Source organism: Myotis nattereri, assembly GCF_964212035.1.
Source record: "Myotis nattereri genome assembly, chromosome: 2".
Taxonomy (NCBI): Eukaryota; Metazoa; Chordata; class Mammalia; order Chiroptera; family Vespertilionidae; genus Myotis; species Myotis nattereri.
The window spans coordinates 169,159,350-169,175,923 of record NC_138076.1 but is presented as its reverse complement, the minus strand read 5'-3'; the positions used below and the strand labels follow the sequence as shown (position 1 = coordinate 169,175,923).

At 40.1% G+C, this 16,574-nt stretch overlaps 1 protein-coding gene across 3 annotated transcripts; it reads right to left on the bottom strand.

Annotated features, from left to right (window-relative positions):
- Positions 1-1,940: 1,940 nt before the first annotated feature.
- Positions 1,941-15,771, bottom strand: SLC38A2 (solute carrier family 38 member 2). 3 transcript variants are annotated; one of them, XM_081085179.1, is made up of 16 exons: positions 15,488-15,766; positions 14,121-14,333; positions 13,756-13,837; positions 13,490-13,605; positions 10,788-10,861; positions 10,594-10,686; positions 10,387-10,468; positions 8,939-9,021; positions 8,475-8,533; positions 8,236-8,382; positions 7,521-7,600; positions 7,314-7,414; positions 6,615-6,739; positions 6,124-6,268; positions 5,914-6,011; positions 1,941-4,940 (listed from the first exon to the last, which is right to left on the bottom strand). In XM_081085179.1, exons 2-16 carry the CDS (start codon positions 14,234-14,236, stop codon positions 4,854-4,856), a joined length of 1,488 nt encoding a protein of 495 aa, XP_080941305.1. In that variant the 5' UTR covers positions 14,237-14,333; positions 15,488-15,766; the 3' UTR covers positions 1,941-4,853. The 3 variants fall into 3 exon arrangements, with proteins under 3 accessions (XP_080941305.1, XP_080941304.1, XP_080941306.1); XM_081085178.1 differs by having other exon boundaries at positions 14,121-14,329; XM_081085180.1 differs by lacking the exon at positions 13,490-13,605 and having other exon boundaries at positions 15,488-15,771.
- Positions 15,772-16,574: the final 803 nt, after the last annotated feature.

Here is a 16,574-nt window from a genome sequence, read left to right as displayed (position 1 = left end):
TGACTCTTCAGTGTGTAGGCTGATGCTCTAACCACGTAGCACACTGGCCAAAGCTGATGACCAAATTTGCAGCCCATGACTATTTCACTCCTTCTCTCAGAACTCTTCTTTCAGCCACTGGGAAGAATCCTAGCAGCCACATCCATCTGGCTATTTAGAAGATCAGCACCTGCCCTAGCCAGTTGTTCAGTGGTTAGAGCGTCAGCCCATAGACTGAAGGGTCTCGGGTTTGATTCCTGGTCAAGGGCACGTACCTTGTTTGCAGGTTCCCCAGGCACAAGTGGGAGGCAACCAATCGATATGTCTCTCTCAAGTCAATGTTTCTCTCTGTCCCCCTCCTCCTTCCCTTTCATTTTCTCTCTAGAAATCAATGGAGAAAGTAATCTCAGGTGAGAATTTAAAAATAATAAATTAATAATCAACATGCATTACTAGCCAATGTTTATCTTGAGAAGTTGGCTGAAGAAATTGCTCAGGATTGAACTGTATAGCTCTATAGTGAAGTTTCTAGTCTAGAACAAATCTAGTGTTTGATCTCTTGGAAGCCTGTTTAACTTTTCTCAGAAGTACCCCAATCTCCTAAGAAGTTCTCTCCATCTGCCACCATTTTTGCATTAGCTAATTTAAATGGATTTTCTTTACTTCGTTACCAGAAATTTAAGTAAGCCAATTTTCCAGGTAAGAGTATTTCCAGTCAAGAACAGCTCTGGTTTAGTTACAAATCTTTCTAGATCATTCCTCAGGCTTACTGAAATTTCTTGGGAATAGCTGGCTGTCTGGTTATAGAACTGTATTTTCATCTCCTCAGTGGACCTATCGATTAAATATATTTCTAATTTTAGATGAATAAACTGGCCTTTTGGTTCATTTGGGTATCATTTTATAAAAATGGTTTAATTGAAAATGTACAGATTCTGTTAAAACCCAAGTCTGGCCCAGCCTGTGTGGCTCTGTTGGTTGGGCTAGCCCCATGCACCAAGAGGTCACCAGTTCAATTCTCAGCCAGGTGTGGGCTGGATCCCCAGGAGGGGGCATGCAGGAGGCAGCCAATCAATGATGCTTCTCTCTCACTTTTGTTTCTCTCTATCTCTCCCTTTCTCTCTCTAAAAATCAATAAAAACATATTAAAAAGAAAACAGAAAATTAAGAAGAAAAAAAAGTCAGACACATAACCCTACCCTCTTTCCCATGAGCATCTTAGTTGCACGTGGTAGGTGTTCAAAGTTTCTCAGATGAGTAACTTTATTGCTCAAATCCTGCTTCACTTTCTACTCACAAATTTCTTCCCATTTGACCAAGGTTAATAAGGGGTTTCTTGCAGAATCCCCTTGCCTTTGGAACCACTCCCAAGCACACCTGCTGTTCTGTGGTAACCCCCTTTTTGTTTCCACTTTGGATAGCTCACTTCAGGAGCCCTAAATAGGTCTAAACTATGCTGTGTATCTTAGTAATCCTCTTCACTAAGGGCATCTACATACCCACCAGCTTGTCTATTCAATCCTCTACAGCACTTCCTCTGCCAATTCACCAAAGTAGAACTAATCTGACTTCTTCCAGGAGTTTCAGCACCCCTTACACTGTGCATCAATTATCACCTGGGTAGCTTTCTAGGGGGGAAAATTCTGGGCAGCCCTCCAGACCTATGGAATCCTATTGAAGGCACTTGTTCCAGAAATCTGTTCTAAAGCTCCCCAAGTGATTCTGACGCACTATTGGCCTACTTACAGCAGGTTCCAACCTGGGTCCTTGCGATGATTTTTAGGGCTTTTCTTATTCCTCCTGTCAACTGACAATCTTTAGGAACTTAAAAGCAGAACGTCTTCCCTGACCATTTTCTTCACCATTATAATCAATAACATATGGGCCTATATGCTAGGTGCTGTCCTTACAAAATACATCAGACACTGCTGATCCCATTACCCCAAAGGAAACACTGCTACTCCGGATTAAGCATGTATTTATTTTAGTTCAGTTAAAACATACAATGTTTCATTGAAACGGTGTAGCACTCTTTGCCAACAAGTCATACTGGAATTGTTGGCCTCTAACAGTACAAGGGGGATTTTTACACTATATACATAAGATTAACACACCTATGTTCTCAAAGGTCTTTCCTTACACTAGATCACATTTGATTTCATTACACTAGATCACATTTTGGTAACTACTGCATTTTGAAAATTTAGATCTTTTTAAAATTTAAATAAGAGATCTAAATTTGCACCAAGTTTTCATGAAAAAAAAAAAAGGTTAACCAGTCTGTTTATTGCAAATACAATTTAAACAATATTTAAAATTTTTAGTGTTTACACAATTTATCAATTTGTTTATATTGACATCTCTGTACAGGTAATTTTGGGACAATTCTTAGATATACATAATGTGAATTCATCAAAATGCAGTTAAGAAAGTTACAGGAATATATACACTTGAACCCAAGACCCAAACCTGACCCATGGAATTATATACAACCTATTTACAAATACATATGGACAGACAATGTATGTACATAGATTATCATAAATATTGAAAAATAGGTTAGCTTTAATGGATTACTGCTGTTCTATAAATAACATTACAGTTATAACTGAAACACCCACGGAAGACAGTAATGCAAAATGAGGTGACAAGACAGTGGTTTTAATACTGAAGACTGCTTATTAATGGGAATTCACTGTTCAGGAACCTCAGGACAGACAAGAGAGCTCCAAGAAAATCATGCAATGGAATTTATCCTAAGCAACTGATTTTGAACCTCAAACAGCCAAAGAAGATTGGCTGAGCCTCCCCACACTGATAGCTGTGAGGACTTCTTTCCATTCTTTCTTGGTTGATGGAGTATCTCCTCCCAGAGGAAAGGATGTGAACCTGTACTTGGTGTTCTCTGAGAGGCCTCAGATCCAAAATCAGCAATTCTTTCAGGAGTTCCAGCAGAAGTACCAATTCTTGGTCTGAACTAGAGACGAGGTTCTGGATTCGAAGGGAGTACCAAAGTCCAATTAGACGAAAGCAGTGCTGTAGAATCTGCCTTCTCACTGCCTTTCTAGATGGTCCCCAATTACTTACTTTTGTAGAAACAAACACAAATGGACCATTGGTTTCACCAAAGTAGCACTACAAGACGTCTTCCAGTTCCACAAGGGTCTTTAAGTACAGACATATCTGATCTATAAACTAGTCACATATAATACAAGAATGCGTAACAAAAACCATGTCTGCCCCATTTCTGGCCCTTGCCTAGAACTAAAAATGTTTAGTTCAAGAGAAAACCTTAACAGCCAGATGACCAATTGATGATTCCATTATTTGCTTCCCTCAACCACTAATGGAATTATGTATATTAGATTTTAGACATTATGCCTGATGAGCAAAGTACCACATTATTTAATAATATATTCACCATACACCGTAACATACAATAAATGTGCTCTTAAAAGCCAACTAGTTTTTTCAGTTCTAACTGGAATTTATATGGAAGGGTGAACATGCAGTTGTACCAACTACTTACACTCAGGTTGCACTGTTTTCCCTAGCTAACCATTTGTTGGATGTAAACAAATAATTCTGTGTTGTACAAGAATGAGATGACAATCCAGTGCAAGTAAGTTTTTTAGAAAGCTTACTGCATGAAACCCAGTGGCCTATATGAAGAGAACTTACATTATTCCAAATATCGGTGTAAACTGGATTAGACCTCTACTGTAGACAAAACATGAACATGACTAAGCCATATAGTATCAAGTAATTCACACTTCCAGTAGTAGATGAGCATTTTGCAAAGTTGTACTCTGGCTAGAATAGTTTTGGCCTTATTGCCATCAAATGCCCATTTCCCACTGCTGGAAGCAATGTTAAAAAAGGGCTGGCCCAAAAAACCCAGAGCTGTCAATCCAACTCTGGAAACAGATGCAACTGAATAAACCCTGTTTTACCCAATTGCACTATTTGGTACCTCAAAATTAGTTATTTTACTCCCCACAGAAATATCTGCATTATCTTCCATTCTACCAGACTGAAGCCATAAATACGTCTGAATGAACTAAATTACTTGGGAGCGGAGAAGAAAAATGATGAACAGAGTTCATCTGATTTGGTATAACAATAGGCAATCAATTATCCTTAAATGGTTAAGTTTGAATGGAAAAAAACTATGGTCCTACTCATAGTACAATTTTTCATTACATCATTTTTTCTAAAAATCATTTTGGATAAAAAACATATTTGGCTTATTATGCCTACAAAAAGGCAATTCATTTCATAATACATTTGTTTTTAAACAATGAAAATTTTTTTACGGAATTTACTGACAACTTTTTGGACAATGTTCAAAAAAAGCATTTTTTTAAAAGTAAAATAGTGCTTCTGAGGTCTTTAAATATTTTTGGTACAAAAAATAATAGTGTTTTTCTCAATGGTTATTTCAATACTTTGCTGTAAATTAAGAATTGTTTCTCACATCAAATGGTTCCATTAGGCACATTCAAGTAAAACCATAAAATATCCAAGTTAAACAATGACACAGCCAAACATGTGGCTTGATAAAAGTTAAGAGTTCGTCCATTCTCTGGAATGGAATAAAATTGTCACTTCCATTAACCCGAGACTCGTGGTTTTGTTGTTAATGTCCATTTCTATCATACAGAATAGTTCCTTTAAAAAACAAAAACAAAAAAAAACAAAAACAAAAAACAAAAACAAAAAAAGAGTTCACTTATTCTGCACTCAGAAGAACCAGCGAGGAATCTGCACTTCAAAAGGAAGTGAAACTGAAAACATTAGGTGAAATTTCATAGTAGTTGAGAGTTGACTCAACACTGGCATCAAACGGACTATTGCAGTTTGAGTGGTGCCAGCTAATGGGCATTGTGCACCCAATCCAGAATAATCAACACCATGCTGCCGATCATCACCACGACGCCACTGAGCAGGAAGAGCAGGGCCTGCAAGGAGCACACAGAGAAGACGGATCAGCAAGCAACAAAATGTGTTACGTTCAACATTCCTCTTTCTACTTTTAAAAATGGGCTTGTCGTTACTAAAATGACGGCAATATTTTACAGAACTACAGTTTCCCCTTGCTAAAGATATTTAAATGGTCTTAAGTAATCAAAGAGTCTTCTATAATACAAACTAACTCTCTCCGAAACCTTCCAAAATTTCACTATTAAATTTCTTTCTCTCAAATTAAAAGGTAAATCATTTTCTTTGCTGAATAAACTACTTTGTAAAGTAGCACTGGGCTGGATTTTTTCAAAGCAAAAATTGAGGTCACAAAAACAAACCCAAGTCATCCTAAAATGCAGCCCGAGTCCAGGCCAGGTCTTTCTAAGAGACAGAATTTTACTTCTAATCCTACCCTTCAATTACTGCCACTATATACTTTGAGTAAACAAGATACAGTTACTGGCTTATAAACAATTCTAGTACTTTAATCAGATTAGAATGGTAGAGAATAAAAACTGAAAAGCAGTCTTTTTTCCTAAACAGACCCACCAGAATCGTTTACACTTAATATATCAGACCCTCTGATAGCTTTGCTTTGAAGATGGGTTTTCTTGCTCGACTAAACACCCCATCTTTTTCTCTTTTATATACTCAAGGCCCATTTAAGTGCCTGTCACACAAGAGGCAGCCCCCAAAATACTGGTTCAACAAGTGCTAAAAGCTAAGTATTTATCTCTCTAATATCTAATAACTTTCTTGCAATTAAGTTAAGCATGTATTAGATGGCAAACTGTCTTTCACCTCCTTGCCCCCAATCTTTCATCTGTGAAGCACACTGTTACAGAAACATTTACTAGAAACTTAAAAGTGAAACTATAACAAATGATAGCTAGAGACTAAAATTAAAATCGGTTGAGGAATTTGTTATTGGAAGATTATTAGTTTCTATAGCCATAATCTCTTACTCACCCCAATCTTTTGCACAGACTTCATAGACTCTTTCTTAACTAACTTGATATAGAAGGCAGACGGAAGAATAAAAATCAACATAGCAGCTGCAGATGCACCTGTAAAAGAACATTTACCATTTCTTGAGAGTTCAATAAACCACTTATCATCCACTGCTTAAACCTTAAGTTCCTCTTACTTAAATCAAGCTTGATACTTTCTAAAACTTACCAATGAAACCAAAGATATCTCTAATAGTTGGGACAAAGATGACAAGCACATTGGTAAATGCCAAGATGGATATTGTAATGAGACCATGACGCCACCACGTGAAATCTTTTGTTGGACAAAACAACTGAGTTATGGAACTCCGGATCTGCAAAAATAAACAAACAGATAAACGAATTAAAGTTTCAGCTTTAATGAGTAAAAAACCCAAATAGAAAATCTATTTAAAACAAGCAGCTATTTTAAATAAGATTGTGCCTCTTCATCTACTGCTGTTTTCTAAACATATGAAGGGATCATTTAACACCTTCAATTATGAAAAACATGCCCTGGGAGGTTTTAAAAATTTACAAAGTATTTTTAAAAACCCCCTCAAAACAACCATCAATTCCATATTGCTCTCATGGGGTTTCCCTTCTCCCAGAAGATAAAAATGGCACAAATCTTCACATTTAAACTCATTCCTATGGAAAAGAGAGCAAGTGATTACTTACTGGGAAAATAACCACTGGAACTGTCAGGGTGACAGCCATTAACACAGCCAAACGGACAATGAGGAGAAGGATATCAGCTCCCAAGACTTTAGAGTATGTGTGAAGCAATTCGGACTCAACTTTTTCTGTGGAGAAAGACAAAAACAAAACTTTAAGTGTGCTGTTTTCTCTGGAGATTAGGTAGAAAATCTAACTTGCGGCAAAATTTACAAAGTTATTATTATTAGCTACTCACAAAATGACTACCAACTAAGAGGCTAATAAGATTAATTTAGAATTAGGGTTAATGCAATTAAAATAACATTGAAGGAAAATTTTTCTAAATACCAAGTAGAGATTTAGCCACATGACCCCCATTAAAAACAACAGGAGCTAAACAGCTAAATCCCATGATTTGGCTTACAACTTTGTATGTGTTGTATAATTTGAAAGTGATGGGAAGAAAAAGGTAGGATGAACGTTGATATTAAGTAAGTATATCATAAAAAAATGGCATCAAATGACTAATGGTATACTTTTGAACCTGGATTCTAAAAATTGATTAAATATACTATAGGAAATTCTAAGCTCTAAATTCAATTTCTTATCACAAATGAAATATACTAAAACAGGTTGAATTTTAAATAGAATTATACATATTAAAATATCAATTTCATTTCACAATGTGATTCTTTTTTTTAAAAAACAGACATTATTTACCAAAAAATGTCAAGTATCCAAAAAGGGCAGCAAACAGGTACATGAGAAACATAGCAAAAAATGAAATCTTGGATACATTCATCATCCTCCTACGGCTGCGGCTATATAAATTCAAAGAAAAACAAAAATATTTATTAGCAGTAGTTATAGCAGTAATCACATAATTTTTTCCCAATAAATCTATATAAAAATAGGTATAGCACTCACTCTTTCAGCTCTTCATAAATGGGAAGAATAGCAGGATGACAAACAAATGAAAAAGTCAGAATTGGGACAGCATAGACGGTCTGCAAAAGATATAAAAATGTACTCAATATCCCAATGTAACAAACTCACGTCTTATCACAGTTGTGCAACTTATATTTTATATGTTCAACTGTTATAATCAAAACCTACAATAGTTTTCCTTACATAATTAAATTCCAATCTTCTCGTTTGTTCACTATGTGTGATCAGTATCCTAACTTCTGAATGTATCAATTATTAACATAATATATTTCATTTCCTAATCCATTTTTAAAAATATATTTTTACTGATTTCAGAGAGGAAGGGAGTGGGAGAGATAGAAACATTGATGATGAGAGCGAATCATTAACTGGCTGCCTCCTGCATGCCCCCAATTGGGGATTGAGCCTGTACTCGGACATGTGCCCTTGGTCGGAATCAAACCGGGACCCTTTATTCTGCAGGCTGACGCTCTATACACTGAGCCAAACCAGCTAGGGCTCATTTCTTAATCTACTTTAAGACACAAACCAATGCTTTCTTCTCAGTCCTCAATAATAAGCTAATCATGTTTTCTAAAGAGCAGCTCTTACCCCTCTTCCTTTACCTTGGGAGTTATTTTCAAATTTCCAGTAGTTTCCCCCCTTTTCTTCCCTAAAATCTTCCTTTCAGAAAGTGAAGATTATATTTAGTTACCTGTGAGTTGAAGAAAAAATAATGTGGTTTGCAAGTATCATCAGTCGTGTTAAATGCCATATAAGGTACTGAAGCTGTTGGCTCTATGAAGGTGCTGTTTACTGCATCTTCAAAAGGACAAGCAATCTCAAATTTCTTGCAAATCACCTGAAAATAAATTATTTTTCATTTGTTAAACTGAATGATGTGACAGGGCTTATAAAAAATAAAATCTCTAGCTTTAAAGAAATTATACCTACCACGATCAGAAAGAACAGCATACACAACAAGGAAAGGCCACTGGTATATCCCAAATATCCTGGCGGGGGGAGATAAATGTTAATTTAATGAAATAAGTTTAGGGCAAATATATTTTCTCTACTAAATAAAATAACTTAATTCTGCTTGGAAGACTTCAATATGGCTACAATATTAAGTTTCTAATTCTTACATACTAAGCTATAGAATTAGTTAAAAATAGTTGATAATTAAAATAAAAACTTTCTATTATTTACAAAGTACACGATATTATAAAATGTCAACACCATATTTTAGTGCCTTGGCAGTGATGGTGCTAGGATTTTGAAAGAACTAAAGAGGTTTGTAAGCTGCAACTCCTAAAGATATGTTTTTAGAGCTTTTTAGCTCTCAGTGTCTATTAAGAGAAAGCCAATTAGCTAGTGAGAGGATCATTTCAAGTCTCTTTAGAGATGGGTTTGCTCACCTAAATTTTTCAGCAGTGATAAAGGAAGAATGAGCAGCAACGACACCAGTAGAACCAAATAGTCACCGTTCAGATACCACAGTCTGAATTAAAGAAAAGAAAAACAAGGTCAAAACCAGTCACAGATATTCTCAGAATAATATACACATCTTCTCACAGGACTCATTTTATATATATACTATAAAACATACACAAAAAAGATAGGTTTGGAAGTGTCACTTATTCAAAAAGCCTATAAACAGGAGTAAATCTCTAACTTTGGTGCTAGATGAATGTTCACTCAGGTTAGGAATGGGGTATGAAACAGTGTAACTTTTGTCCCACTGTTTGCTCTGGGAAGTCTGCCAGTTGATTCATAACATAAAACACTTCTTAAATGCTTGCTACTAATATAGGGAACAAAGAGGCACTGTTAAGCCAGTAATCTTATCTTTGAGCATTTTTAGAAAAACTGTACACCAAACTTTGTCATGGCTTTGGCTTGTAATTTTTAATGCTAGAAACAAGGAAATTTTAAAATAAGCTACTTTCAGAAATTTGTTAGCAAATGTACATATGAAATACTTCAACAAAGAAATTTTTTCACACATAGGCAAAAACAAAACAAAACAGAAAAAAACAACCCCCAAACCAGGACTTATTCCAGGTTGTCAAGAGTATATTTTAATACCTTGACCCACCTTAAATCCAAAATTAGTCAAAAGATCCCTTCTGAAGTTAAGAGAAAATACTACCCAGGAGTCCTAAGAGTTCTAGCAATATTTTTCCTTCATCAACTATACCCTCTCTTTTAAATCATTATTTCAAATTCTAATTGCCCTGTGAATTCTGTTCCACTCACTTCAGCAACCAAGATCCAACAGAAAACTAGTATCTATAGATCAGGTTACCAAAATAAATTTCTAAAGCATGGAGGTAACCACAACACCTCTGGATTTTGAGCTAGAGGGCTGCATATAAGTGGGGAAGTACCATTATCTCCTCCATGCTTACTTTAGATAAAAACCTGTTAGTAGCCTGGGATGAATAACTTTGCTGGAAGGATAAAATGTCTACATCACGGTCATACATTTCTGATATTACAAATTTTACACAGCGTAAGTGTTAAGAATTTCTAATTTACAAAAAGCAAATAGGAATCGGTTTTTAACATAATTCAAAGTTGTAGTCCTAACGTAGGTTGGGGTGTTACTCAGCTATAATTTCTAAAGAGTAAATATAAAGGGAAAAGTGTAGAAAACCTGTTTTTACATGTAGGTTAGAACTTAGTTATCCAGAGTTACAGGACCAGCTACCACCTTTGGCCTTTCATTCTCCAAAGTTCTCAGTTTTAACAATAACATTTACAGTAATTTACTGATAATCATTCTGTACCCAACTTCGATAAAATGTATCTAACTGTTTTAGACTAGAATTGTTTCTTATGAGTAACCTTACTTAGCACCTACCCAGTTGTATCTTCAATGTTCATTAATGCCTTGATCACCAAAGGTAACTCATATTTCACTATGAAGAGGTAGCTTGACATAGCTGGAGGGAAAGAAATTATACCATTACAAGTGCAAAATGTGGCACGTGACACCAAAAGTAACGTGTCACCACTCTGCTACACAAAGCAAAAAGTCTACCCAGATCACCTTTCAAAAAATTCTCACCTCCGATATTTTGCATTGTAATCGATCCAGAGGCTGCAAGCTTTCCAACCATTCCAAATGCCTTGTGTCCCAACTGTTCATATGATAAAGACCCTGTAATTGGAAGAACGCAGTAGCGTGAAGCAAGTATTTTATACGGGGAGCAAGATCATACAGGCATAATAGTTTCAGAAACACCAAGCATGCTACCATACCTCCTTCGTTGGCAGTCTTCAACAGGAGATGAACAGAATACAGGGAAAATATTGACACAAATGTCAAGAGAATTCTGATGAGAGAAAGAAAAGGTACGAGGTTATAAACAAGCATAGCTCTATTCAAAGACAATTCTTCAGTGTTGGTATTGGAACATTAAATATGAAACTTGTCCTAACAGTTTCTGTGCTAGATAGCATGTCCTCAAGAATGACACTCTACTGGCTCGAGTATCAACATATTCTCTTACCTAGCCCTAAAAAAACTTACATCATATCTCAGGAAATAAAATAGGCTCTACAGTATTAGCAAGGGCAGTTTACCCATTGAACCAAACATGCAGGGAGTTACAGAAAGCCAAGCTTTAAAGTGGTGGAGTTATGAGACTTATAATTTGATTCTGACACCGTTAGCTGCATACTTGCCACTTGTCTGCACTTTAATAGTTCATTTTAACCTGTAAAATGGTGATAATACCTGCCAGGAAACCCAGTCTACAAGAGTACTTTTGAGATCCAACTGAGATAGCATAAATCAGAAGAGCAACTAATGTGACAATATATATTGCATCCTATGGTGTGGAATACAGGCCCAGCACTGTCACAAAGTTAAACAATGCCTGTGCTATTTTATTTAGAACAAGTAGACTTACTAGTCCAACTGTCTAGGCAATAGCCTCCCTGGAATAGGGCGGGAGAAAAAAGAACTGGGACTAAGGTTTCCTAATGTTTCCCTTTAGGGCACAGGTTCTCTCTCAGTCCAGCTTTATTTTCCTCCCCCAGGGCAAGCCAAGAAAAATATAAATTTCTTTTTAGTAGAAGGAACAACAAATCAAAATCAGGGAAACTCTTATAGAAAACTCTAAACTCTGCAAACAAGAAGACAGTCAAATGTTTTTGATTCTGTAAGAGCAAACCGAATACAGTACCATATAAGGTCTGGCAAAGAAACTGATGTCTGTTAGTTAAACATAGGTGGTGACATCAAACTGCTCTTCTAATGCCAAATGTTTTATGGGGTCTAAATCTGAGGTGGGAAAGGACAATCATCAGCCTAACCTCTAAGTAGACAAAGTTGTTGGTTTAATCAAAAACGATTTTCAAAGTATGCTGACAAATCCAGTCCTCCTTTCCTTACGCTGAAATGACAACGAGGGATGCATGGACTTCAGAAGCTTTGAGGTTCTCTTTCAACCTCAAGATTGATTCTACTGGATAAGGTGAGCTACAGAGTAAAATACTGATGGATTAAAAACTACTTTAGCATTCCTGATACTATTTAACCATAATCGTCAAACAGAGACCCTATTAAAATATAAGTAATTTCCAAAGTACATGGCTAATATATCAGAATTGCGGTTTTACCTATGAAACTGAGATGCCATGTAAAATACTGCACTAGAACCCCACTTAAGAACTGCTTCCAGTTTTTACAATAAGAGTTAGGAAGGCTTTCAAATATTTAATAATGATGCCACTCAATTCTCCCACTAAAAACTTTGGAACTCCAGGGGCCTTTCTATGTAAATTTCTGGTCCTTCACTTTAGTAAGAGGTCTCAAAAGCCTCCTGTTAATGGAGGAAGCTTAATTCTGGCTTCTAAAGCTCAAACTGTGCTTAACTTCAGCATGGAATTTCACCAAAAAGCAGAGCTTTGCAAAGGTCTGCTTTTCTTTTCATGAACATTTTACTCTGCTGGGAACATAACCTGAAGAGAAGACACCAGTCAGCTAACAAAATGTCTATCTGTCACAAAGGGACAATTCCATGTTTCTTCATCTGTACAACAAAATCGATCATACATCTTCCATAGAAATTGACTTAGCCAGAAGCCCAAATGTACTTAAACTTAATACCTATGACATAAACATCAGTGAAAATGTATGCTGAATTTTACTGTATTTTTTTGTTTTGTGCTTTTCCCCCTGGAACTAAGGTCCATACTTTCTGCTACATTCTCCAAGGGTCAGTGACCCCACAATGGTTAAGAATCACTGCTCTAAAATCTTCTATAGCCCCAAAACTCTATTCTAGGTATACAGGCTGGAAAGCACAGGAGTAACTAATTCTAACTTGACAACCAAGAAAAAAATACCATTTAGAAGCAGGTACTTATTAAAACATTAATTTTTTGCTATGGCATATGGCAATCAGATCTAGAATAAATATTAAAAAAACGCATATGGGTTGCTTTTCAGTTGCTTTATGAATCCCTTTTCTTAAAACAAACATATTTCAGGTTAGCAAATACTACTACATCTTATATATACTTTAAATTTTTTGTTTTCCTTAAACATTCAGGGGCCACAGGTCCTTGGGGAGTCTATGCCAATTTACCAAACTGATTTGGAAGTACTGTGCTTATTAATATTTTTTTGCTTCAGATTTTTGCCAAATAAAATTTCTAACCACCCTGGATTTATCAATAGTTCCTTTAAAATATCCACCTGTTAATACTTTGTCTTAACTATTCCCATTGACTTAAAGACTTTAGACTTAATTATCAGTTTTAATTGTGGTCCTACTTTTCCCTAATTGGCTTTCTTGATATCATGCAATTATATACCAGAATAAACTATTTTTTTGTTTCTCGTATTTTAAATTTTAAGCAAATGATTTTCAAGTTAGTTTCTGGGGCCAAAACGCGTTGTATCATCATATTAACTGCCCTGCATGGCAGACTCACTACTTACACATACTTACATAAACAGAGCAATTCCAGTATTAGCCATGGCATAAGAAAGCCCAAGGATTCCACTGCCCACAATCGCATTGCTCAGATTAAATACTGACATTCCAAAGGAAGTAGTACCTGGATGCTACATAGAGGGAAAACGATAACCAAACATATAACAATAATTAAATGGAGAAAACCAGCTTTGGGCAAGTTAGATTTGAAATCTAAAAGTAAAACTATTCTTTCACTCCATAAAGCCAGACACACAAATTATTTATTATTTTTAACTTACAAAGTCTGTTTCATACTTCTTTTTCCCCAAATTCGATTCAAGTAGAAAGTTCTGGTTTTCAGGATCCACATCTACATAATGGCTGCAGAAAACAAAACAAACAAACAAGAAAAAACAGAAAGAGAAAAACATCTTAAGTTGGATCGAAACAGACAATGGAACGCTTTAACACAAAACAGCCCTTTCGTTGTCACACACCTTCATGTAAATGCTTAAGTTCTAAGTAGGGGTCGACTTTCACGCCAGATACTGTCATTGCAATAAGACAACCGGAGACTCTTTCAGAGATCATTCTCCAAGTGCTACAAGAATTTAAGAAACAGAAGCAAAAGCCGCCTTTAAAGAAAGGACGGAACTTCTCCCACCTTTTCAGAGCGGCTTGCTTGGTGGGGTAGGAGTAGTTGAAGTCGCTGTTGGAACTGTAACTGCTGCTGTCCTCATCCGGGGAAATACTGAACCTTCCCACCTCGGCTTTCTTCATGCTGGGCACCGGGCGGAATCAGATGCCGCGAGTAACACTGGGCTCCTTTTGTCCTTCGCGTGCGCCGCCCCGCGCGTCCGCCCGCCTGCCTGCCTGCCTGCGGGCGAAGGTAGAGGCGGCGCGTCAGGACCCGCAGCGCCCGCCCAGCCCGCGTCACGTGACGCCGCCGGGCGGCGCAGCGCGGCTGATTCAGCCCCCGCCAGGCGAGTGGAAAAGTACCAGCCTCGCGCGCGCGGGGCGGGGGCGCGCCGAGGGGCGGAAAAGTACCGACGGCGAGCCGCGGAGAACAAAGATGGTCCCGCCGCGGCGCCGCGCCCGCCGAGGCCCCGCGCCCTTCGGACCCCAAAGACCCACGGCAGATTGTAGTATTTCAGCCTTTCCGCGGTCCCAAGTCTGCGGGAGGGGTGCGGGGAGGTCTGTGGCTGCACTCCCCAGCCTCTCCGGTCGTGCACAGGCACGCAGGGCGCACAGCCCACCCAGGCATTGCCTAGGTGTGCATGCCGCCCAGGCGCACAGAGAGCTCCCCGCTCCCAGCACTTGAAACAGCAGTGCCGCGGAACCCGTCCTTTCATGCCCTGGGCCTCCCGAGGGGGAGGGGGGGGGAAATGTCCCTGCGGCCGTTAGCCCACCGAGGGGGCGGAAAGGGCAGACGGAGTCTCCGTCGAGCAGGGGAGAGTGACCGTCCCCGGGAGCGCGGCGGGTTTGTTTACACCGCACGCCCGTGCCCTCGAGCACTCCCGTCCACTGGCATGTGGCTGGCGAGCGCTGGCGCCGCCGGCCCCTCCTATGCCCGGAATGGCAACTGATGCAATATCGATCGCCGATTGTCAAACGTCCGCGGCCCGTTTTCCCCAACCGCGGCCTCTGCTACACTAAAAACCCAAACCCACCTCCGTGCCCCCGGATGCCAGACACCCTGGACTTCATTATTTTTATTCATGCAAACGAGTCACAAGACTTGCCGCAGCGAAGACGCGGGCCTGGCTGGCTCCCCTCCCCCTAACGGGAGAATGCGGTTCTGCTCCGGGCGGGCACGAGGCCCCCGCGCCGCGCACCCCTCCCCTGTCCGAAGGTGGGCGGCGACCCCCCGCTAGTGGGCCGGGGGATAAGGCCGGCCCTGCCAACCGCAATCGCCTCTAGGGGGGGCTGGGGGGGGGAACGACCCCCGCAGCTGCCTTCCCGCCGCGGCCCCTCCCCCACTCCCGCCGGGGCCTCGCTCGCGCCCTTTGCAGACCCCCCGCGCGCTGTTACCTCGGTGGTCTCCGCTCCCGAATCCCGGAATGTCACGCGAACTCCTTCGGTGGGTTTTTCTCAAACAAAAATCGTAAACAAAACAAAACAAAAAATCGCCCCCCCCAACAATAAGCAGGAAAAAGAATTTTTAATAAAAAAGGGAAATGGCAAGTTGCCCCCCAATCGTGCGGCGTCCGCCGTCTCAGGGGAAAGGCGCGAGTGTGCGGGAACGCGTGGTCGGGCAGCGGGGGGTGGTGCGGGGCGAGACGCTCCGGGGCAGCGACGTATGGAGACTCCGGAGTGGCACCGGGAGCGGCGGGTTATAGCGGCCACCCCAGGACGTCAGTGGGCGGGGCGGGCCGGGCCGGGCTCGGGTGCTTCTTTGTGTATCAACAGCACCTGGCCCCGCCCCCGGCCCGCAGAGCCCGCCCACTCGCGCCCCGCCCGCCCGCGGGCGCCCCCCACGCTCCGGAATGCCAGACCTTCTCTCTCTAGGTCCCCGCTCAGCCTGGGAAGATCCCCTCCACCCCACGGTTCCCTGTTCCTTTCTGCCCGGATTGGTCGCCAACATATGCGGTTGTCTTTAAGGAATCTTCTCCAAATTCCCCTCGGTCCGTGTTACCAGCAGCTTGCTTTCTACTCAAGGCATTTGGGGGGACGCATTCCGCGCACCCAACCCTTTCCTGCTTGTTGGTTTTATGATTTACATGGGATATCTTTTCCTTGCAAACTTGGGCTGACGCCGGCAGCAACTTGGTCTCCATGGTCGGTTTCTGTTCTCCTTCTTTCTTCTTCATCTGGACCTGTTTTCACTCTTTAGCACTATCCCGATTAGTTGGGGTGGCAACTCCGTTTCGGGATATCCTTTATGTATGAACATGGAAAACCCTACAAGGGGAAAAGCTACATCCTGAACAGCAAGCCCGATCCCTAGATAGGGGGCCCCGGTTGGGCGGGGCGGGGGGACGGCTAAAGAGGTGGTAGGAGTCCCCAGTTTTTACTTCGCACATTTCACTCATTCCACCCTCCCCACCCCCACCCCAATTTGAGTACCTCTCGCCCTCTGCGCCTTTCTTTCCCTTGGGATGCGCTGCCTCCCTTGGGA

Bases quoted from the DNA above. Each gene is read 5' to 3' on its own strand.
- SLC38A2 (XM_081085179.1), bottom strand. From the start codon at position 14,236: ATGAAGAAAGCCGAGGTGGGAAGGTTCAGTATTTCCCCGGATGAGGAC. The intron at 9,022-10,386 runs GTAGGTGCTAAG...TCTTTAATTCAG, and splicing joins AACATTGAAGATACAACTGG to ACTGTGGTATCTGAACGGTG. The intron at 6,740-7,313 runs GTAAATAATGTC...CTTTCTCCACAG, and splicing joins TGGATACTTGACATTTTTTG to AAAAAGTTGAGTCCGAATTG.